This window comes from Pteropus medius, unplaced genomic scaffold (assembly GCF_902729225.1).
Source record: "Pteropus medius unplaced genomic scaffold, Ma_sr-lr_union100, whole genome shotgun sequence".
In the NCBI taxonomy this organism is placed as follows: domain Eukaryota; kingdom Metazoa; phylum Chordata; class Mammalia; order Chiroptera; family Pteropodidae; genus Pteropus; species Pteropus medius.
In genome coordinates, this window is record NW_024349800.1 from 13,849,106 (window position 1) to 13,873,913 (window position 24,808).

A 24,808-nucleotide genomic window follows, 5' to 3' on the forward strand; every position below is an offset into this window, starting at 1 on the left:
ACAGAAACCATGTTTTATTTATATTTCTAATCTAGTACTTTTCACAGTGCCAGGGACAGTAAATAAATGTTGCTGAATAAATAAAAGTTGAATTTTCGCAAGGTTAGTAATAAAAATCCTTTTTATTTTTCATGGATTCCTTTTCCGGAGATAAAAGTGGTTTAAACTTACTAACCAAATAAAGTCCTATAATTTATGTAGGAATGAGTTACCATTACTCCAATACTCCAGAAAGAACAAGTGAAGAAAAAATTTGTTATTTACTCAGTGTTCCTCATTTAGTCACTGAGAAATAAGTTGTAGAAATGGGATCTCATAACTGACAATATTGTACTCTTATCCACTTACTTATGTTGCTCACTTGAGCATTTCATAGTCTCTGTAAGTAATAAAGTTTCTTTAGTGCAATATGCCTTATACTGAGAAGGAATATCAACTCTGTGCAGTCAAGAAAGGATCTGATTTCTTCCTGTCCTTTTATGTAATGGCCATCAGCATTATTATTCTCTCAGCTTTTCAGGTTTGACAGGGGACAATATGCTCTAGTGATTGTGAGAGACCATGAAGGATGCCCCGGCTTTTAGATAGTGTATAAGCAAATGGCTGTATCATCTGTGTTCCGTTTCCCTCTCTGTGAAAAAGAAAAGCATAATATTTAACAACACCACCAAGCTATTGTGAGGGTTAATTAGATTTAATGGAGGAAGGGAGGTGCGTTGATTAGGCACTATTCAAATTCAAAGAATCATTATTTTGTGTCTAAAAATAATCCTGATTTAGGAATAAAATTAATTTGAAAGCTCACTCTTTGGTAATCATTTTCCCATACTTAGAAAAAAAAGCCATAGTTTTCAATCAAAATCCCATTCTAAGCACAATTCAATGAAGTAAAAATGAAGATCTGTGAATTTTCACTCACCTTCAAAGTAAATACACTACACAGTTCAATTTTTTTCTTTTTCTTTCTTTCTTTCTTTTTTTTTTAAATACATTGTGTGTAGAAAGGTTAATTTTGTGGAATGGAGTAATTAATGTAATGAATATAGATTTTAAACCTACATTAATTAACTTTTTGTTTCAAGTGAAACACTTTAAATTGCCTTTTTATAGAATCAATAATCAATGTTTTGCGGTTGAACTAACTTTTCACGTCATTTCTGGTAAGTTCCATCTATATTTTTGTTTAAGAACTAGTTAGTGAAAGATCTTTGTATTCCCCAAATTAAAAAAAAAAAAAGTCCCTGGATAGTTAAGACTCAGAAAAAAAAATCATCTAAATAGTAATAATCAAAATTAATATAATAGATTAATTTACTATGCAAATCTTCATGAGAAGTGAAAGTTGCTACCTGAGAAAAATTTGAATTGTTGTCTAAATTTCACTAAAAAACTTGACAGTATCTTCAAAAAAAGGCATTCTTTTAAAATATAACAGTTGACATCCCTGGGAAATATACCATACCTATTAGGAAAAAAGTGCTGCACTCAGTTTTTGGTGAGTGAAGGATTTGGGCTGCAAAAAAATTCTGTCCTGTTTATTTAGAACTTTCCAACAGAAAGGGGGCTACGTAGTTCAGTGAGTAGAAGCTTATTGTCCATAGAGAAGCAGGAATAATTCTCTTTTGTGTTAACACAGCCTTATTAAAATTTCTCATGAGACTTACAAATGCTCATATCTTAAACTGTGTACTCACCAAGCAAACTTCTGATTATTCATTCGATTTCCCCGGACCCTTGATACTGGGGATGGATGTACCCTGTAGGCAGACGAGAGTAATCTAGTCATTGAAAAAGCACATTCTCGATTACAAATAAACAAATAACCAGGAATCCGGTTAATAAATAATCTCTTCTAGGTTTGCTTAAAATAAACCCTCCCAGAACTTGATCACCTCTTAGTAAAAGGATGCAGTTAAATTCCTATGTCTACAAACCTGCAGAGTCTCTTTTTCCTTCTGTGTATCACCGTGTTCACTGTAAAGACCCCCAAAAGCAGGACCACCAGTTTTAATCAATTGATTCATTCATTCAATCCAACAAAAAGTTACTGACTACCTAAACTTTGCCAGGTTTGGGAGTGGGTAAGAATAACGTTAAAGTATGGTGCTTGCTCTCAATAAGCCCTTTCTGCTACCTGTTCTCACAGGGGGACATAAGAGACAAAGTACACATTCTCTGTCGGCTTCTAGATCTAAAAGCTTAAAAAGCAAGATAACGAAGGGGATCAGGATATGCTACCTCAAAATATGCTAGTTTGGCAAAAGGATTATTTTGAGCTGAAGGTAACTGAGAAACAGCAGACAGAAACTCTCTTCCCTTTATAGGCCTAAAAGCAGAGCATAAATTTATCTTTTGTAAAGAAAATTTTCATTTGTAAAGGTGTCCCCCTCTCCCATACCAGAAAGAGTGCAACATACAGCTCTTATCATTAGAGGTGGTACTGAGATGAGTCTACATACAAAAAACACTTATTTATCATTGGTTTCCTCCATACATTTCCTAGACACCTTCTTATAATTTACTTCCCTTAGAAGGCCAGACTCCTTTTATTTTAACTAGTCCCTTCGCCACAATTAATCACTCTTTATAAAAGTGGTATATTAATGCCAAATTCTAACCACCTTTTTGAGTTACTTATCAGTGAGCATTCCTTCGTGTATGCATGTTGCACACATTTACAAATTGTTTTTTCTCTCCTGCTAATCTGTCTTTTTTTCAGTTTAATTTGCAGGCCTCTTGACATCAAACATGAGAAGATACAGAAAACTCTTTTTTGACCCTTGCCTACAAGAACTTCATCCAAATGTCCAGGAAGAGAATCTGCGGGAATGGAGGAGGAAGGAAGAGTGAATAGTTATTTCTAGGAGAAAGACCTCCTAGATAGGATGCTCTACAGCTTTGGGTTTTGAGGAAGGCAAAGTCAATTCAAATCTTTAGCAAAATAATGTAAGTAAGACTATATTGTCTCATAAGCTTCCAGGGTTAGACTCATGCACTGTAAATAGTTTAAATTTCTGCTGGTATCTTCTAACCAGGAACTAGCTGCTAAACCTTCACCACTTTGTGCATCGCCCAGTAACTGGCAACACAGTATGTCCTACTTCCTGCTTCCTTGTGGCAAACTTCCTGCTTTGTTCTATCTTTACGAGGATTTGTGAGATCCAGGTGGTCCTGTAGCTTGTGCTATCTTTAGTCTTTACATCTCAGACATTATTCTTATTTACAAGACAAGAACGAAAACGGGGATTTTAAAGTCCAGTTAGAACCAATTGCTCCATCGTTGTTTAGCAAGTGAAAATCATTTCAAAGCGCATAATACAGTTCTAGCTCCTCAGAAGGGCCAACTGCAGTCTTTCAGTAAGTCCACAGCTAGACTGCACTTTGCACTTGGAAGGCTTATTTCTTCCAACGTCCCTTATTAAAATTCTTTTCCTCAAAGCACTTCTCAATGGCTGCTGCAGCTGAGCTGCTCAGCACAGATTTTTTGCTCCACATGGGGGAGGGGATGTTAATTATGCAGAAAGATGGAGACAGGCCAGACAGCCCCTCTGGTGAACTGTCTCATTCAAGCAAGGCCCACTTCCTGCTGTTTTGCAGCTACAAGGATCACCTGTTGGTCTTGGCATCTGGCCAAACTGGGGCCTAGCGGAAATGACAGACTCAGCTAGAAATGAAGGCCTGCTCATATTCCAGTACCCCAAATTGGAGAGAGAAAAAAACGCAATAAAAATGTATAAGAATTATACAAAAGGTAGCAAAACTCATTTTTTCCTTCTCTTTTCTTATTTCTTTTTTCCTTCAGTCTGTCTGCTTGAAACGCAATCATCAAAATGGAACTGTGAGCCAAAAACTATCTCCTTAGTTAAAGCTCTTGTCCTAAGGGATGAGATACAAGAAATCCTCTTGAACCTTCCTTACATCCCCACTGGGGTGTCAGTCTTACAGCCTAAATAAAGTTTTAAAAAGTAATAGCCTAAATACTCACAGTTCTTTAATTCACTCTACAGCCTTTGAATGTTTACTTCCTTTCTTGCTTCCTTAACCCTAGTATTTCTATTCTCCATAGTTCTACAAGGTGAAGTTTGAGGATAGAAGGGTTCTCTTATTGATGGTTCTCATTGCATATATCACTGGAGAAAAACAGGCCTGTTTAACCTATACTCACACTAGCCTCTAGGCATTTTTATCTTGATCCATACATCAACTACTATAAGCAGATAATATCTGTAACAGTTTACCAGTCTTCAAAGAATTCCTGATTGTGTGTGTATGACCACATAATTATAAGATTTCTTAAATTAAAATGGTAAAACAAGAAAGCTTTTTCCACCTTCCCCAAGTTAGTAAACTGATAACCGGGAATTTATTATCTCAGATAAAGTAAACCGATAAAAGTCTGCATTTCAGCTCCCTCCCAAATTTTATTTCTTCAAAACGGTATGCAGTGTTTTTGTGAGCTGTCTTTAAATTGTGACACTTTTTTGCCATTGCCTACCTTCTTTCCACATATAGCTGCGAAGCAGGTAGCAAAGTCAAAACCCCAGTAGGAGAAACCACCACCGAATCTGCATGTCATGCATTATTCATGACCCCCTGATTCCTGCACCTGCATCAAGGCAGGAAGCTTGCAGGGAATGTTCATTATTCTTCCCTGAGCCCCACACAGGCTCCATTACTGCTAAGCCACTTTGTTCTGTAACTAAGGGTTTCAGGCCTCTGTACTAACCGCTGGATATGGAAAGAAAAAAAAAAATCACCATGCTAAAGAAAAGGGCAATCTTGCTTGTTGTGTAACATGCAAAATTGAATCCTACAATGTGCTCTTCTGAGACTGACAGTTTATGTCAGATGGAAATGCTCACAATCACATTACATAGAAAAAAAGGAAGCTATACCATTAAGGCCATGCATACCAACTGTTCTATTTATACACACTTACTCATCTGAGGCAGACGCATGTTTACCATTTTGCCCAATCGCTGGGCTTAATTTAGCTTTCCTTCTAAGCACGTGAAAACTTTTTAGATATCTCAATAAAGAAATGACTTCCTTCTTTGAGTCTCAGCACCAAAGGACCTGACCCTCTAATCCTGTATTTTAATGACTAACATTTATAGACAAGAGAATAGGATCACTGTTTTTCAATGTCTTCATGAACCCACCTCAATGGCTGGTGGCTATAGATGGTACATGAAACCCAGACCTCCAACACAAATTGCTGATCACTGAGAGGCTGCTGGGTAAGGGAACCGGCCCTCCCTTTTTACTATCCCCACTCCAGAAAAGCTGTGACAACTTAAATGGAACTAGGATAAAGTTGTAAAGAGTGCACACTGTGTAACCAGACTGTCTTGGACTGAATTCCAGCTCTGCCATGAACCAACAGTGTCATCTTAGGGCAAGTTACTTAACCTCTCTCTGTTTCAGTTTTCTCATCGGTACAAACGGAGGCAGTAAGGGAGGCTATTTCTTAGGGCTGTGAGATATAAATGGGTTAATAGTTGTAAAGTGTTTATAACAGTGCTTGATTCCCAGGAAGCCATCAGTACATGTTAGCTATTATCACCAGTAGTGCTGATTAGATGGGAAAGGATGGGAAGATGAAGTGGAATATTCAACTCATTTCAGGAGACTGAGATGACAAATGTGGTCTGCAGAGCTTGCAGTCTTCACTACTTGGTTTATATAACTTCGCTAAAGGCAAGAAAATAACAAAAAGAAATGAATACATATAGAGTCACATGAACCAAATACTCTGATTTCTAAGGTATGGCTTACTCTCTGGCATCTCATTTTTCTGTTTTTTTTATTAAACGATCTATCTTCTGTTTACTAAATTGCATAGTATTTCCATTATATCCTGTTGAAGAACAAGTCAATAATTATAGCAATACAAAATCACTTCCATTTATTAAGACTTTACTATGTGCCAGACACTATGCTTAGGACATTAGACACGTTATCTTATTTTATGCTCATATTATTATTACCCATATTTTATCTTTGAGAAAATAGGTTCAGAAGAGTTAGGTAACTTGCTACGGTCATGCAGCTTGTGATCAGCAAAATCAGAACTTAAACACAGGATGTCTGACCTGCTCTAAATTCAGATTATCATCCAATCCTTCGAATGCAGATATACTCCCACTACGCTACCTTAGAGGATGCAACAAAGTGAATGAACACAAGGGGCTTTTATGAGAGATTCAGCATTCACTTAAGCCTGATTGTACATTCTACAGTATAAGATGACATGAAGTGAAAGTCCTGGTTTTCCTGGCCTACAGTTGGTACTAAACTAAATAGTAAACATGTGAGTACTCACAAGAAAGAGTCATAGTATTATACTATGTTCTCCCTTTCACTGTTTATGAAAATTCCTTGTTACTGGCATTGTTATTTAAACACAAAATGTACAACACATGTAAGTTTCAGATGGTAAAATTAATTCTTGCTACAGCCACTTCCTCTCTTTCCATTTTATCTAGAACCCAATCCAGTCCAGTTTGTGTCCATGCCCCTTTGATAAAAACGTTCTTGTCATTGTCATCAATGGCTTCCACATTTCCAAATCTAAAGTTAATTCTCAGTCTTCATCTTCTCAAAGTCTCTGCAGCAACCACCATAACTGATCCCTCCATCCTCGAAAGCTCTTTACTCATCCTCAGTGACATTCTTCTGGCTCCCTTCTGTTTTTCCCTTTGTCTGAATCTCCCCCTCTCATTCTTTGACTTCTAAATGGTGGCATGGCCTGATGAATCTTTCTCGTGACCTTTCGCTTTCCAAATTCAAGTCACTCCTTAGGCTAAAAAGAGTCCCTAATATAGCTACCCTAGCACCCTTGATGATATCATCCCATCAAAAGGCCTTACTTACCATCCATATTATAATGACTCCCACATTTCTATCTCTAGCCCTACCCTTATTATTTTCTCTGAATACCAGACTCAGGTTTTCCAATCCTAATCTTTCCCTTACAAAAAAAAAATTTTTTTTAAAGCTATTCCTTTCTATGTCTTCTCAGTTTCAAAAATGGTGGCATCATCTACCCAGTTGCAACCTTGGAATAATACTTGAGCCCTTCATGCTCTCACACTCCATGTATTAGAGAGGCTGCTTAATTTTGAGAAAGGTCAGAATAAACTATCATTTCAAGGAACAATATTTATGGTAGAAGTTAATCTAGTAAGATTAGAGATTTTCATTATCATAATCATGAGAAATTATTATATACAAACATTTTCTACTCTTAAGCCCAATTTTTCTGTTATATTATACAATAAATTAGCCCATACTTTCATACATAAATTTTTCCAATTATTCGACATAATGTACACTTTAACAACCCAGTATACTATACTTGGAGAAGAAAAGATTATTCTAGAAATAATTCCACAATTATTCTTAGATATCAGTATTTTCCTATGCAGAATGACATGAAAAACAATTTTAAAGTAATCCTTGGTATTGCTTCCTTCCTATAGACAGTTGTACTGAATACAAGTTCTCATGATTATTCAGGTTAGTTAAATGTTTTATATAAATACTTGACCAACAAAAAATTAGTGTGATTGATCAGTGTTCAAACAAGTGGGCCCTTTTTACTCTCAGTTTTCATTGAGCCAGTGACTAGATGACCATTAGGAATGTCATATATTTTTTAAAAGTTCTTTTTTCCTCCTCATTATACTTAGGTCTCTTTCTCTCATGCAAATAAGTTGATATTAGTTTCAGAAGAATGGGCTGAACGTCAACATCGTACAGAATTAATGGGGTATTTCTTTCACTATCTACTATAATAGTATAAATTTTGTTAAAATATATAATGTTTGAAAGAAACAACATGTATTTCTACTATACATCAACAGAATGTGGATTTCTTTTTTTGGGAGGGGAGGATCGCAACTCTTGGTTGATCTCACAGATCGCAAGGAACTTGTCAACTTACAATTCCTTAATTTTTATTTTTTACACCTACGGCACCTGGTCTTCCTAGGTGGTCTCCCATCCAAGTACTAACCAGGCCCAACCCTGCTTAGCTTCCGAGATTAGATGGGATTGGGCTTGTTCAGGGTGGCATGGCCGTAGAGAATGTGCAATTCTAAGAAGAGAACATTTGGTTTGAACGATTCTATCATACGAATTAATCCCAGCTTCATCTCCCAACATCCCCGCTTGCTCCCTCTGGCAGCAACAGCGAAGGTTCTCCTCTTCTCCCCTCGTCGCCTGGTTGGCTGATGCTCAACTCTGAGAAGCCATCCTGAACCTTCAGGTCTAGGTCGGCTCGCCCCAAGTTCTCATAGCACAGGGTACTTAGCACTTGTTAACCAAAGATTACAGTTGTTCGTATGTTTAGTTAATTTGGTCTGTCTCTTGAACTAGACAATATGCTCCAAGGGGACAAGGGAGCTTTTCTCTTTTTGCTCATTGTCATATCTCCATTACCTGCCACAAAGTAGACACTCAATAAGTTACTGTTTTACGATTAGCCCTACTTTCCTACTAGGATCAAAGGCAATGGCCATGTCAAATGGCCATTTGTTACGCAATGAGGTGCAGAAAAGAAGATTAAATGTTTTATGTTTAGAAATCTGAGCAATTTCACTGAATTACTTATTGAATATCTCCAGAGCATCTAGAGCTTCAACTATTGATCGATGTTAATTGATTACAAGAAATTTTCCTACTCTCCATGAAGTCTTGCATTGTAGAGTAAGATAGGACCTTCGCTCTCAAGTAGCTTATAGTCTACCTGAGATAAATAGGCAACAACTATCATAAAATAGAGTAGGAAAATTAAAAGAGATTTCAAGTTTTATTGGAGTGAAGGAGTTATAATTAATTCAAACTGAAATAACAGAGAAGGCTTCAAGGAGGAGCTGTTTCAGCTGAGACATGAAGTATAAATAACACATTCAGATTTAGCAGTAAAATGATGGAAGGAAGATATTTCAGAAGAGGAGCTACATAGTCACCTAGATATGAGAGTAAATTGAAGGTGTGAGGGGAAAGTTTCTTAGAAACATTAGGAGAAAAGCTAGAATGTTAATACAGAGTTATAATACAGATTAATAAATCAATGTCTGAATAAAGAGTTAGTAATTGGGGGAGTCAGCTGTGAAATAATATCAACCTTTCCTCTGTTGGTCAGAGACATATATACATCACTTTTATGTTTAATTTAAACAACATTTATTGGATATCTATTATTTATTCACTAATTCAAATATTAATTGAATACCTATTATGCCCAAAACTCTTCTATACTCTTAAGTACTGTGAACTGTGTTAGGGGAAGGAATATCACATCTATTAAAACATGGTTCCTGACTTCAGGAAGCCTATAGTATGACACGTTTAGACAAATAATTGACCATCATGGCGCAATGTGATAAATGGCCATGAGAATAGGTAAATGCGGCATCTGAATTAAGCTTTGTAGAAGGCCTAGACGTTTCCTTAGCACAATACAGACAGGCACTGAAGGGTGAGTATGTCCAACAGCAAAACTACAAATTGCTCAGTGTGACTAGAGTAAAGGGTCTGGTGGGCCTGGAGGGACAGATTATGTGTTAACAGGGGCTCGAATGGGAAAGATCTTGTGTATCGTGCTAAGTAGTTGACTCAAAAAGAGTTAAAGGACAACCACCAAAGCCTTTTAGGGTTGGAACCGACACAAATGAATTCATGTACTAGAAAAATCGCCTTGGCAGTAATGCAGAGAGTGGCCTGGAGAGAATATATAATTACACAGGAAATACTATTGGAGGGCTACTGTAAAAATGTTGCAAAACAGAGTCTAAGATGGCCATAGCAGGGACGGTGGTGGGTGGGGGGAGGAGTAAAAAAAATAAATACGTAATAAATTATGTGTTACCCATGGGCCTCGGTAGAAATATATGCGAGATGTTAGCAGGCAAGGCAGAATCAAGAGAGTAAGTTTTGGATAACACCCAGGGTTCTGAAGTGTATAATTAGAAGAGCCAAAATAAGAAATAAAGGGGAATTAAAAAAAAAAATACAATGAGTTTGTCAGGTGCATATGCAGCTCTGGGTTCAGCAGAGAATTTTAAGAACAGAGATAGAGATGTGAGCATCTTTATTATATAAATGGCAAAAGAACCTTGAGTTTCTTGGAGGCAGAATTTTAGTGAGAAGACCTGCAGACCAAGGCCAGGACACCAGGGAACAATATATCTTCTTGGAGGACTTTAAAACTCTCTTGCACTCATTCAGGACACGCCTGGGATCCCCACTTACTGACGTGAAGTTGGAGTTTCATGACTCAGTTTAAGCTAATATAGCCTCATGGTCAATATTAAGAGAGGCAAAACAGGATCTTCTCTATCCTTTCCTTGATGTCAGAAAATCCAGAAATAATGTTTCTCCTTCAGTGTTGTCTTGGGCCGTAAATGGCACCAAAACTTAGGAGGCATCCTTAACTGAACTTCTCTCCTCATATCCGACCCATTCTCAGTCCCTTACACTGTCTCTATTCTTTCTGCTTTTCATTTCCATAATCACTTACCTATGTTAACCCATTCCTCTCTCTCTTACAATCTCTAGTTCCAAAACCTTTTCCCTTAATCCATTTTCTGTATGACAGCTGTAGTGTGATTTTTAAAAGGCAAATCTGTTCTTCTTGCTCCATTATTCCTTTAGTGGCTTTTCACTGCTCTTGAAATAGAGACCCAAGTCTCAACGTGGCCTAAATGCCTATGATCTGGTACCTGCTCACCTCTCCAGCTTACTTTCTAACAGTATATCCCCCTACATATCCCCCTGCTTTCTGTGATCCTGTTACCCTGGGTCTCCTTTCGGCTTTTCCCAGCTCAGTGCCTTCGCCACATGTCGTTCCTTAATACAGAATACTGGGTAGGCCCTCTGTCCCTTCATCTAGTTAACTCCTACTCATTCCTAGCTCTCAGCTCGATGATCAGTTTGCTTCCCATGACTCACCAAAAAGCATCATATCTCTGAATTATAGACTCTCATTACTCTCTTCATTGTCCTTCACAGCACTTATCAGGCTTGTAGATATATACAGATATGACTATTTGATGAAAAGCAGGAACTATTTCTCCTTAGTTCTCTACTATATAACCATTAGGGGGTTTTACATCTAGTACAAAATGGGCTCTATAAATAAAAGTAGATAATGAGAATGCATAATAGTAAGCTTTTAATTTTTCCTAAGATTATTGCACTAATCTTGAAAAATAAATATGTATAATTTAATATATGTATTTAATATATTTATATTTAATATGTGTTAAAGTACAAAGTAGAAAAAAAGGTGAGTAAAAACTGATGTGGCCTGAGTGTCACCCCAGAAAACCCACAGGAGATGGGTTCTGTGGACCCCCAGCCTACATCCAGCACCGACTGAGCACAGGATCCCCCTCAGGCCAGGGGACCAAAGCAGTCTCGTCTATCACTTCTTCACCTCTAGAGAAATTTGTGGAAAGTTAGTGGCCACTGTGGAGAGACTGGAGAAATTCAAATGAGGTCTGTGGTTAAGTGCTGAACCAATGACAATTTCTTGGTTTGAATAACTGTACGATGTATAAGATAAAAACATTAGGGAAGCAGAGTAAAGGGTGCCTGTGAGTTCTCCGTAGTACTTTTGTAACTTTTAAATAACAAAATTATTTTTAAAAAGCATTTTTAATTATTTTATTTTTTTTAGGTGAGGCAACCCTTGGTTGACCTCACAGATTGTAAGGACCTTGTCAGCTTACAATCCCTTATTTTTTATTTTTTAGGCCTACAGCACCTGGTCTTCCTAGGTGGTCTCACATTCAAGTAAAAAGCATTTTCAAATGCTCTTCCTTTGCTTGGATAACAAGAGAATATAGATTTTCTAGGAACTACTTTTTTGCTGTTTTATTCCGTGATATATATATATTTTTTCATTCTTTTCAATGGTTACTATCAATAACATTCATTCTACATGTGTTTATAGAGTGTAGAATATGTCTCTGTGTGTGTACATTCTCTCTTGCACAATCACTTTTTTTTATTTTAGTAAATAAACTCATCAAATTTACTACTTTCACCATCATGGGTTTTACATGCATTGAGTACAGAATTACTAATAACAGATATGTTGGAAAGTGGCAGAAAGAAAGCAGTAAAAGAAAAAAAAAGATGATGACATTTTAAAAGGTTAATAAAGATAATAATATGGTGAGATTTGGGGGCGGAGGGGGAAAATTTAGAGAATGTCTACAAAGCAACAACCTACATTGTGGAACCCGACATTGACCTAGGTAATACAGATCCAAAATTCTTGCTTTGACCGGAGATACTCTGATGACTGCTTCAATTTTCCACTTCATTTTACATGCTTATATAAGTCTGGCGTGTTATTTTGAGTATTCAGTGTGTGGTGCATTATGGTTCCTGTCCTGTAATATGGGAATGGAAGTACTTTGGTTTAGTCGTCGGTGTGGACTGAGTTGGAGGAATTCCATGAACTGGCAGACATTCTGATTGGTAGTTATTCTATTAGTCACACTGGAAATACTTTTTATTTGGTGTGCTCTGTCTAGAAAGAACAGTAAGTAGTTGAAGAATTACTTCAAATGCTTTTACTGCCTTTGGCTGCATTAATTTTGAGATACCTCATTTAGGCTAAAAAATAGAGGCAAAGTTAAAGTATGGAATATGGGCTTTTTGTCACCCCAAATTGGATCTATTACAATATAGTATTCTCTCAAGAAGGTGTTACAGCTCACTAGGCTGTACCATTTTTCCTTTGAGTAGGACAAAATTTTACATCATTTAGTTCACAGCATCATGAAAATGGCAAAACTAGACTCTAAAGATGATACGCCATATTTGAGGAGAAAATGTAGCTTGCATTTCACTTACAATAAAATTTCAAATGCTCAAAAAACCCGAATCTGGTAATTATATGTAAACATTATCTTTAAATATTTTAAACGTGTTTAAAATAAATGAATTTATGTATTTTGTTTGTGTGTATGTGTAAATCCTGATCGGTTTTCAAGTGGACTCCATTTAAATCAAAGGAAATGGCATCCAAGAGACAGATTCAGTACTGAATCACAGAGCAGACTGATCAGTAGACAGCTGTAGAGGCAGTCCTCTCATTGCCAAAACAGTCAGCCAAGAAGCTTGGAGGACTTTAAGGAAAAGGAACTGACTTATTGGCTTAGGCAGAAACGCTTTATTTCAGAACTTGGCACGTGAGGTCAAGAACTACCAAACACACCAATCAGTACCCACAGAGCTAACAGAGTTTGTGGAGATTGGCAAGGAGCATATGAAGTATCACATACCAGCTTACCAACAGATTGGACAAAGAACAGTGTACCCACTATATGAGCACTTCCAAAATGCACCAGGCCCTCTACAATTGATCAACATCATTTATATCGGTTGTGTTCAAATTCACTATTCCCTTCTCTGCCCCACTTCGGCCACCAGTATTCTCTTTTCTCTGCTACATGCAGCCGTGGCCCAAGAAGTTACAGCGTCATCATGTAGAAACATGGAATGGTTATTAAGTTAAAACAGCCAAATCAAGTACAGTCGGTTTGGTTATTTTGTTTTTTCTGAATTTGAGACAGATAATTACATTGTTATTCTGGTTGTTTATAAAGCACCAGACCACAACTGAAAAAAAGATAAACAAAGTATTGATTAAACTGTATTAAAGTACTACTATGTTCAATGTACCTACCATCCAATTTAGGTAATCTCAAAGATACGTAATAACAATATGAGATTAAGAATATCAATTCTCTAAATAGAAGAGTTGTCACAAGACAGTAAGTAGTAATGAAAAAATGGAAAAGTTAGGTAGTTAGTCAGGCATGAGCGACAGGAGCCAAGGCTCAGCTCTGTAACCATAGAAATTTCTCTTGAAGACCTTCCTTAAGTACCTCCCAGAAACACCTCCCTTTTAGGGTTATAAATTACCCCAAATCCTAGAGCACAAAGGCCAGAAAAGCTGTTGGTTAAGCCAGCCACACATGCATGTGCAGAACTATCATCCTAACCTGCTCACAACCTCAGCCTCATTGTACCATCATTGTAATATCATGACTATGCCTGGAACTTCATGATCAATCTAATCAGAACAGACTGAATTCTGGGTAAGCACATGCACAGTAGGCAAACTGTTATATAACGGCCAACTGTCAGTCAAGGTAACTTCACATATGGATCATCTAGGACCTGCCATCATGACGCATATATAAATAGATCTTCCCATGTCTGTGTTGTTACAGTTTTCCTTGCTGAAAACCCACCTCTCCCTTTGGGACGTACTCTTAGTCTTTACCTCCCAAATACCACAGGGCTGCAGCCTTCTTTAGCGTGGCCAGTCTCCTTCTGAACGTACTTTCAACAAATCTTACTTTTTCTCAATCTTGCCGACCTGTGATTCTTTGCTGCATCGGTGGGCAAGAACTGAGGGATGACACCCCACACCGCCATCCCTCTGCCATGCCGCTGGGGCGACTCCAGATTTCACATCACCCCAGTGGTAACAGACACACTGAATACTCCAAGAGGTCAGAGGGGACAAAAATCACTTCAAACTAACGGTATGAGATTTGCGCTGGGTCTTACAGGCAAGATACAGCTCCTGAGCAGGCATGGAGAAGCAGCCAGGTGTGCGGGTGTGCAAGTGAGGGGGAAATGAGCCAAGAGGAAGATGCGGGAAAGATGCGGAGGGCATGTGGCTATCTTAGCTGGAAGGAGCTGACAAAAGCGGTGCAGCCATGAAGGTGGAATGTCTCTGATGACAGACAATGGATGTTTGGGGATTTTTCTCTTTTGAAAGTGGAAAGTGGCTGGAAGATGTCATTTCAGAGGAGTAATGTTATCACATAAGAATTCATCTGCAAGCGGTGTGCAGAACGACTGGAAGAGATAAACCTGATGATATTGCAATAGTTCAGATACAAAGGGACAAATTCTAAAACCAAAGAGATCCGAAGGGAAGGGAGAAAAGAACATAGGAGATAACGAGAAAGACTGGCAAAACCGGCTGACCCTGAATAGAGGAAAGCAAAGGGAATACGAAAATTTTGAGAGACTAGAGAAATGGTGGGAAACGTGGTTTTAATTTTAGGCAGCTGGAAACGAATAACTGCAATTCAGGATGGAGGGCAGACTTACAGGAATGGACCTGACTTTCATAAACACAGAGGGGAAAGCTGCAGCTGAAAAAGTGGGTGAGATGTCTAAAGAAAAAACTGCAAAGGCAGAGGAGTGCAGGGGTGCTCGGCTGACAGACCTTACAGCTGGCGGCAAGAGGAAAAGGAAGAATCTAGGAAAAAGTACAAGGACAAGTCAGTAAGAGAAGAAAACTAGCAGTAAAAAGATATCAGAAGTAAACCCAGCTACTTTGCCAAATTTGCTAAAAGGGAAGACAGTGAGAAAGAACCGTTACATGGGTCAGTTAGTGACCATAAGAAAAGGCTTTTGGTAAAGCTGCAGAAGGCTGTAGAGTGTCCATGCTTCAGAGTGGGATAAAAGAATGTTGGAAAACCACATGTTTGAGAAGCTTTTCCATGAAGAAAGAGAAATACCTGGAATTCCAGACAAAAGTCATTTGGTTTTTCTTGTTTTCCCAAGAAAACAGAAGCTCTGATTCTGTATGTTAGACGGAACGTAACTGAAGAGAAGAGCCTAACATGCTTGAGAAGGAAAAAGAGTAAGAAATCCCCAAGGAGCAGGATGTTCCGACACTCAGCCCCTCTGCACGCACAGACCCTTTCGTAACTGTGAAGCTCACTGTGAACTCTGCACTGTGCCATGGCCTGTGAGGTATGTATCACCATTTCTACTTTGTAAATAAGACGAGTAAGCTCAGAGAGGCCCAAGGTCACCCACCAGAATTGAAGCCCAAGTTTTGACAGACTTCCATGCCGCTCTTAAAAAAGTCCCACTCTGTTTATTTTATGAACAAAGAAATCTATTTTTTAAAAATGTTAAAGAGATTAGCTAGAATAATCGAATATATAGAAAAACTTATTTGTTTACCAAAGGATGTTCTTTGCAAATAAGAATTATGTGTATAAGTAGTCCCGACGTGGTCTGAGATCTTTAAATGATGATCTAATTTGTATATCCAAATATTACTTATAATATGTACATGAGTCTGCACATACATGCTATAATAAAAAATACATATTTGGTCTTTGCCCCAGGTTCCTGGCACAGAGCTCCTAAAACTCTTGGAATTTCCTAAGTGATAGCAGTGTCTTTTGTTATTCATATCAAACCCCTTCCAACTACATTGGAGTTTATGCTAATGAGGTGACCCATGGTAAGGGCCCCTAAATAGCTTTAGCTTCAGGGCTGGTTACTGGAAAGCAGCAGCATAGGATCAGAGGGTTTGAACTTTCAGCCCGACCCCCATTCGGTGGGGAGGGGCTGGAGACTGAGTTTAGTCACCAATGGCCACTGATGTCACCAATCACGCCTGTGCTCTGAAACTTCACACAAAACCCCTCACGGTGGGATTCGGAGAGCTACTGAGTTGGAGAACGCATTGACATGCTGGGAGGGTGGCATGCCTGGGGAGGGCGTGGAAGCTCTGCACCCCTTTCCCCCCATACTTCGCCCTGTGCATCTCTTCCTTTTGGCTGTTTTTGAGTTGTTGCATCCTTTCTAATAAACCATTAATCATAAGTAAAGCACTGTCTTAAGTACTGTGAGTCATTCTAGAGAATTACTAAACTTGAGAGGGGGTCATGGGAACCTCATATTTGTAGTTAGCTAGGAAGAACTGTGGGTAGTCTGGGGACCTCATATGTGGCTAACATCTAAAGTGGGGTGGTCCTGTAATTGGAACCTTGACTTGTGGGTTCTGTGCTAACTGGGTCGTATCAGAATTGAATTTGAATTATTGGCCACCCACTGATGTCAGAGGACTGGAGAACTGGTTGTTGGTTGGAAAAACCACACAACATATTATTCAAATAATTTTACATTGGGCTTTCATAATACTCATATTTCCCATGTGCTCTGGCCAAACATAAGAATAATGCACATAACACCATTGTCAACAAGCCGAGATTATGATTTTCGAAGTTTGTAAATTAAACTATCTTCAAAAAATTCTGCAAAATTTTTGTTGGGACTATTTTCCCTCAGTCATCATTATTAGAAAATGTGGAAGGATGACTGGCCATAAAATAGAATTAACCGATAGTAAAATCTACCAATCTCGATATGCTATTTGAAATAATCAAGACAAACTAAATTTACAAAACATGATTAGGAGCAGTTTGCTTAAATTTGTAGTCCCTGATTAAATACAGATGTTATGCAAAATAGGCTAGGTCTGGAAATTGCCCACAAATGCATCCTTATTATTTAACATTATTTTTGTTTTCCAAAAAAAGGAAGACTCTTCATAGAGTCTCAGACATATCTGCAGAAATAAGAATAATCGAGATAGGGGAAAAAAAAAACAGAATAAAAAAATCCACGTGTACTAAGCAACAATACACAAAATATATGCCTAAAAACTGCATATTACCAAATAGTAAAGAAATGCCATGATTTTAAAAAATGATAAAAATAGAACCACTTATGTTTTCACTCTTGCAATTCCTGCCGCAGAGATTTGAGAAAAAAAAAAAAAACATTAAAGATTCAGTAGTTGTACAAGGGATACAATTACAATTCAGTATTCAAAAATAATCACTAATGAATTGAAACAATGTCTTAGTTTGTTGCTTAGTTTGTGCTAGGCATTGGTGATGTAAAAATGCATAAAATGCTGTGCCTACCTTGACTTTCCAGATGAGAGAGTTCAAACATCACAGAAATGTCATGGAAGGGTTATATAGTGACTGTTTTAGAGGACAGACTCTGCACCAGGCTACCTGAGTTTAACCACTCCCAGCTCTACTACTACTTACTGGCTGTGTGATCTATGGGTACGATATTTAATCTTTAGGCTTCAGCTTTCCCATCTCTACATCAGGGGTACTTATATCCATCTTCTCGTTCAGAACAATACCTGGAGCACAGCAAGGTCTAGAGAAGTCTTAGCTATCATAATGATCTTATCCTTGCCTACCAGAGTCCCCATGTTGCAGTGGAGATGTCTGTTTAGGGCTACCACATGTCTCTGTGTCTCGTTTTCCTATTAAGCAAAGATAATAGCTAGTAAGAGGATTCTATGTCTCCGAGTACTGGGTATAGGCTAAATGCTCATAGAATATCACAAAACAGGCAGCTCCCAATTTGTACATAACTAGCGATGTTCATGAAGAAATGTAAATCTTAATTTTTCAATAAAAAGTAACCAGAGTAATGATATCCTGATAAAAAGCAAGAATAACTCAAATCATTATAGCTGTAGCAGACTATACTCTATAAGAATCCTAGGGGGGAAAAAAAAAAGAATTCTAGAGTAACCAGTATTGTGGAAATTAAATGTTAAACCAACTACACAAATTCTCTGCCGATTAGGAAGTATGACCCAGTGACTGTAAGGGCACTTTAGTTTCTTTTCAGTTTTGGGTTTATACATTACATTCACAAATTTGGTGTTAATATGAGATGAGTGGCTAGCACGGGAGTCAAGAAAGTTTATGATAAAAGGGCTCTACTGTCAAGGGCTCTTAATTTGTCAATCAAATCTGCCAATCGTGTCTATGCTTGCAAAAGCATCATTAGTCTGGGCAGGGCACAACAGGTCAGTCAGTTGGGCCGATTTACTGTATTCTGTATGCTGAGCAATGCTGAAGAGCTGGGACCTTAAAATTCCCTTCCGCTCACCTATCATTACACTAAGCGCACGCCTACTGCCCTGTATGAATCATTTGCACCCTGAGAAGCAAATCATGGATGGATTAAATTATGGCTTTTTTAGGTGACTGCTTGATCAACATAAGGGTTCAAGAGCTTCAAAAACAGGACATTTCTATTCTGTTTATGTGAATTACTGTGGAATGCCACTGCAGTCTCACGAGGGTCTGTGTATATCCTGCTTTTGTACCTTGACCACGAATGTGCCTACAAGTATGCAATTGGGAAATATATTTGCACAATATTCAATTGAAATTTTGCCATTCTGATCTTCCTATTATCTTTTAAGAAACTTAACATCTTCATGAACTTTAATGCGCTTCGTTTTATAAACCAAGCATATGTCTAACACAGACATATCCTTAAGACTGACAATCGTGTTAAATTTCCATATGCATATATATGCTAATTCCAGACCACCTTCAACTGATAAGCTCACCAAACGCTGCTCAATTTACTTGGAATCCCAACAGCATTTTTTTAAATGACATTAACATTTTTATTTTTGACAAGAAATGCCTGATTGAAATCACTTCTGTTTATTAACTTTTTTTTTTTTACTGCACCCAGAAAAATTACAGAATAAACTATTAAATAAAAAGACGAAAAACAATATTTCTGTTGCTTCCTTTACAACTTAACCTCTGCAACGCATGGTCAACATCTGACCTTAGGGTGGTTCCCAGTGACTGCAAAGAGCAATTCTATGAAGGACAGGTCTGCACTGGGCATGTGAAAATCACTTTGTGCTCTTGTATCAAACGCATATCATGTTCTCTTCATCTACATGCCAGATCTCTAGTTCCGTTTAAAAAGATTATGTTCCATGAAATTGCTTTTATATAACTTTTTGATTTTTGTTTCAGAACATTTCAACTTTACATATTAAATTTCAAATTAAGTAACCAGCCAGACAAATGGAAATTCTCTGCAATTAATTTTTCTTATAAAGTGTGAAACTTGCTCCTACATGTTCTGCTAATAACTATATAAAAGTCATAGTCTAGTGAAAATTGACTAGTTTTCATGCCTTGACAGTTTCAACTTTACCTATAGTCTCAGCAAACCTCTGTGTTCCTTCTAAAGAAAATGTCATACTCTGTCACACATTTCAATATAGTTTATTGCTATTTCTAAAAGATATCAAGACTCCATTTTTGAATTGTAATAGTTTGAGTCATTAATAAAACTCTGAACTAGTGAGAATGACTTTCATATTATTATGGTGAGTTAAGATCATAAAAGTTCTTCATCATGCACAAAAGTTGTATAAATGGCATTCTATAAAGGAAAGGTTTGCACATCTTTGTTTTTCTAAAATATTTTCAATCACTGGTCTTTAAGTGAAGCCATGACCGGTGGATCACGTGAAACTCTGCATCTGGCAAGTGCTTAGGGTGCACAGAACACCTTCACACCTTATCTCATCCCCTCCTCACAAAAGTCGTACAGCAGGAACAGAGGCATTATTCTATTTCCATTCTGTAAATGAGCACCCTAAGGGGTTCAGAGACTTGCTGGGTGTCACAGTAGACCTAGTCAGAAAGAAATGAGCACCATATTTCTTTTTCTACTACCCTGACAGAATTCAGAGCCAGAAAGCATTCTGGAGATCACCTGGTCCATGCCGACCTCACCCTCAAATTGACTGAGGGTCACACTACATGACTTGCCCAGGGTCATGGAGTCAGATTCTGGCCAGAGACTAAGAACTCCTATTGAAGTGGGAACATTAATACTACCTTACATACTTGTACAGATAAAAAGAAATAAGAGCTATGGTGTGTCTGGCCCATAATCACTGTTCAGCTTAGCACACATTATTTTCTTTCCCTCTTTCCAACTCACTGTTTACATAATAGCTTTCAAATTTCATTTCATCAACTAAAAAAGCAATCCACAGTTGCTTACACAAATAGGCTTTAAGTGTCTTCGTTTCTGATTTTTATAGGTAATCCTTATATTTTGTTTAATTAATTGTTCTATCTTTTCTGTATTATATATAGTTCTTTTCATTAAAATACTAGACCAAATAGTAAAACTCACTATTCTTATATTAATTTAAGGCTTTAAAATATAAGTCAAAACCTACTTAAGTCTGTTCTGGCCAATACGTTTGTTCTAACTTTAGTTTATTTTTAATTGTTTTTAACAGCACCATTTTGTGATTAGAGTGGAAGTTAATCCTTCCACTTATTTTGTCAAGTATTTTGTGAAGTGACCCCTGCTGACAATATTTTGCTGCAACAACAGCCAATACTTTCTAGGGTGGTGGTTATTCAAAATCAAGTAACAGCGATACAAATGACTGTATATTGCATTCTCTCTAGTGCACGTAGTGTTGGTCATGGTCGTGGGGGGTGAAGTACTGCATAGAAAGCACCGTTAGGGAATTTTCATGGAATGCAACAGCACATTTAGGACCAAGTTCACAAAGAAAAAGAACTCTGCAGCTAATCCCTCCTCATGCTCTTAATAGGTGAGGAAGGAGACGGAATCTTCACCTCCATTTTGCAGATGTGAGTACTGAGGCTGGGTGACTTGCAAACAGCAGGAAGAGCACAAAGGAGGAACTAAAGTTCAGAGTGAGAACACCCAGTCCCTGGGCCTCCACTAACTCATATTCTCTCTTGCGTGAAAGTCCTTTCTATTCTTCCAGGAAATAAAAATAACACACCATGTGGACAGAAAAATTTTCTATTCTGATCTTGAAATTTTTGATGAAAAGGAGGAATGGCCCCTTAGAACATGTGTTCTGCATTTCAAAATCATGAAAAATAAATTTTAAAAGATCATTTTCATTCTTCTCAAGAGCTCTAAAACAGTCCAATTTACTTTGTTTTCTTCAAGTTATCTGAAGATTAAATGGGCACAAACAAAATATGATAATCAGACTGAGTAGAAATTTTATTAGATTTAATTAATGCAGGTATATGTTCATGTGTCTGTGAGCAGACACATGAAAAAAGTTACAATTTATTACACTATTATCTAATGATGCAGTCAAATGAAAGAATTTTTATACAAATAAGTGGTACTGAAGCATAATTTTAATGCAATTTTTCATACTTCCTCATTGAATTGACATTTTTTTCCTCCGTCTCACATTAACTGTCATTCCAAATAAGCCGTCAGGTTCAAAGCAATCATTGTCTTCTTTAGGGCAATATTTTGTAGCTTTTACCCTAGAGTAAAGCCTTTCAGAAATAACCTTTAGGTACATATGTATGACACTAGCACCCAGCTTCTATTTATTATGCAGAACCTCATGCTCTGCATATTTATTAATGGTTCTCTAGCTTTATCTAACTGTTCTTGCATTATTTTTTCTGTAAGTTGATTTACTTGCCTGGTTGTTAAATTTTCAATTACATAACAGTAGATACATTTCTATACATTTTTTTAGAATTTCTCTTGAAATGGGAATGGTAATGATAAAATATTCAAAACTGTTGTCAGATCAAATGACCTGGCTATCGTTCTGGAATTATGATCCTTGTGGACCAGACAATACAATCATCAAAACAGGAAACTAGTTCACTGGCATCACAATGGAGTAGCAAAAATTTCCCCCCACAATTTGTGATCTTGGTTGGCAGAACGCACTATGCATGGCAAGGGTCTGATCTAAATCAGCTGTTTTAATTGCTTTTCTCCCTATGTTTATAGACATGTAATTCCCATATATACACATGGCATAAATAAACCCAAATCTTGAAGGTCACTCACTACAGCTATAGGACGAACGGCAGATTAAATGACATTTCCAGCCAGTTAGCTGCAACTCCACTCTTTCCTCTCAACCTATTTCAATATAACCAGTGAGTCCTAACACACCAATGTGTACCCATTCCTTAGGTAAAAACTACTAACTCCAGAAGCCTGTTTACAATGAAATTGTACACAGAATCCCAAAGTATAAGAGATAAAGGCAATAATACTTAGTTATACAAAGTTTATTTTATGGAAGTCTTTAATAATTATTATGAAGTGAATATAAAAATAATGTATTTTGATAAATACTAAAATCTGAGTTTTTTAATATCAATGGCAGCATCCAAATTAGCTTGCAATTTGTTTCAATTAGAGAGTATAAAAAAATCTGCATCTACTGAAATTCATAGTTATAGATGGTCAGAGTGTTCAACAGGCCATCTTGTGATCTCAGAATCTTCTTCCATTAGAATAATTTAGATGACCTCTGGGTGGACAAATAATAATCTAGATTATTACTGCATGGAAGAGAATATAGAATCATTTGAGGTATTCAAAATATTCTATATCATGATTGTGAATATATTCTGCTGTACGCTTAGGATCTATACACGTAATGACGTATGTGTCAAACCTTAATAATAAAACAACGTCCCAGAAGCCTGAAAAAGAGTAATGTAAAAATTTTTTAAAGTTAATTAATAAAAATTTCTAATGAAAGCATATATTGTTTATTTTATTATTAAATTTAGAAAATGAGAAATAAAAATGGTTTCTAATATGTTACCTTGGCCACACATGCTAAACGTTCACTCGTTATTAAACAAGTGACAGCTAAACCATAGTGAGGACACATGCTGAACACATGTGCCTGACTTGGCCTGATGTTTAATTGAGTCTGGCACATGTGTGCTTTAGTAATGTACTCAGCTGTGCAATTTTATGCAAGTGGACATCTGTTGATATGAATTTGAAAGAACTAGTGCAAAGTGACAACTTTTATATATAATAAAAAACGATCACAGGAAGCAGCAACAACTAACATTCACTGAGGTTTTACTGTATTACAGGCACTCTGCCAAGTTCTTGCGTTCACCACCTCAAGAATTACGTTTACGGGAATTTTAAACATATGAAGAGAGATAGTAGGAGATCTGTTTTATAATCTGCCCCCAAATAAAATAATATGGTAGAACAGATTAACATATTTATAGGCTCTAAATTTGTAAAAATGTCAGTAGGCAACTCACTTATATGTAACTGTGTTATAACTACAATTTTAAAAATAATTAAAATTCATTAAAATAAACAGTAAACGCTTAAAATCTAGGATATTTTGAAAAGCATCATTAAAAGCAACTTTTCTGACACCAATGGTATTTTCTTATTCTCAGAGTTTACAGTTGGCAAATTCTTTTTGTTAGCCCACAATAACAGTTAATAAGCTTGGAGCCTTGACAAGAATAAATATCCTGGATTAGGACTCTTTTCCTTAACAACCACTGTCCTCATAATTAATATTTTTCACATGTAAAGTTCTTGACACTTTTTATTGTATCTCTTATAAGTTATCTACTATCATTAAATTAAATCTTATTTAAGCTTTATTTCTAAAACTCTTAAATTCCAAACACTTGATTGCTTGAAGTAATTAATAAAGAACAAATATATAAATGTGGATCAAACTGTGCTAAACCACAATATACATACTGTCCTACTTAAGGTGAAGCTATCATTCTAAACATAGTTATTGTGCATCATAACAGAGTAGAAACACAAACTTGGAATCGCATGATTAAATGGCAAAAGATACTGGATGGTTACCAAAAGTTATATTTACTGAGGAGAGCTCAGGCCTTCCAAGTATGTTAATAAGTCACTGGCTTTGTACATAATAGACCTAAATAGAATCTGAGATATAACTTAGTCCTAACCTCTTCTTTTATGCTTGGAAAAAATAAACGTTCACAGAATTTAGGCAACATGTTCTAGATCCACTGCCTGACAGTGAGGGAGCGGAATCTGCTTCTCAAGCCACCTTTAAAAATGCGATTCTTTGTCATACATGGGAATAGCCTTTAAAAAAATTCCAAGTACAAAGTTACATGTACTTTTTCTTTAGTAAAGAAAATACACAATGGTTTCATGTGGAGTCCTCTTTCTCTATATTTATACCAGTGGAAACAGTCAAACCCTTCTTATTGTCTGGTAAGGTTCAATTTATTTAAACATAACTTTGAAACTATCCTTAAGTTATCCTTTTGCTCCTGATAAAGTAATTTCAAAA

At 36.9% G+C, this 24,808-nt stretch overlaps 1 protein-coding gene and 1 pseudogene across 17 annotated transcripts in view; both read right to left on the minus strand.

The window, feature by feature from the left end:
* KLF12 (KLF transcription factor 12) overlaps positions 1–24,808 on the minus strand; it is a 380,325-nt gene that overhangs the window by 65,331 nt on the left and 290,186 nt on the right. For all 17 annotated transcript variants that reach the window (XM_039886852.1, XM_039886850.1, XM_039886851.1 and 14 more), the window contains one exon: positions 1,695–1,757. In XM_039886852.1, the coding sequence (XP_039742786.1) occupies positions 1,695–1,757 (63 nt within the window). The remainder of the gene's footprint in view (positions 1–1,694; positions 1,758–24,808) is intronic.
* On the minus strand, positions 7,972–8,090 carry LOC120622170 (uncharacterized; annotated as a pseudogene).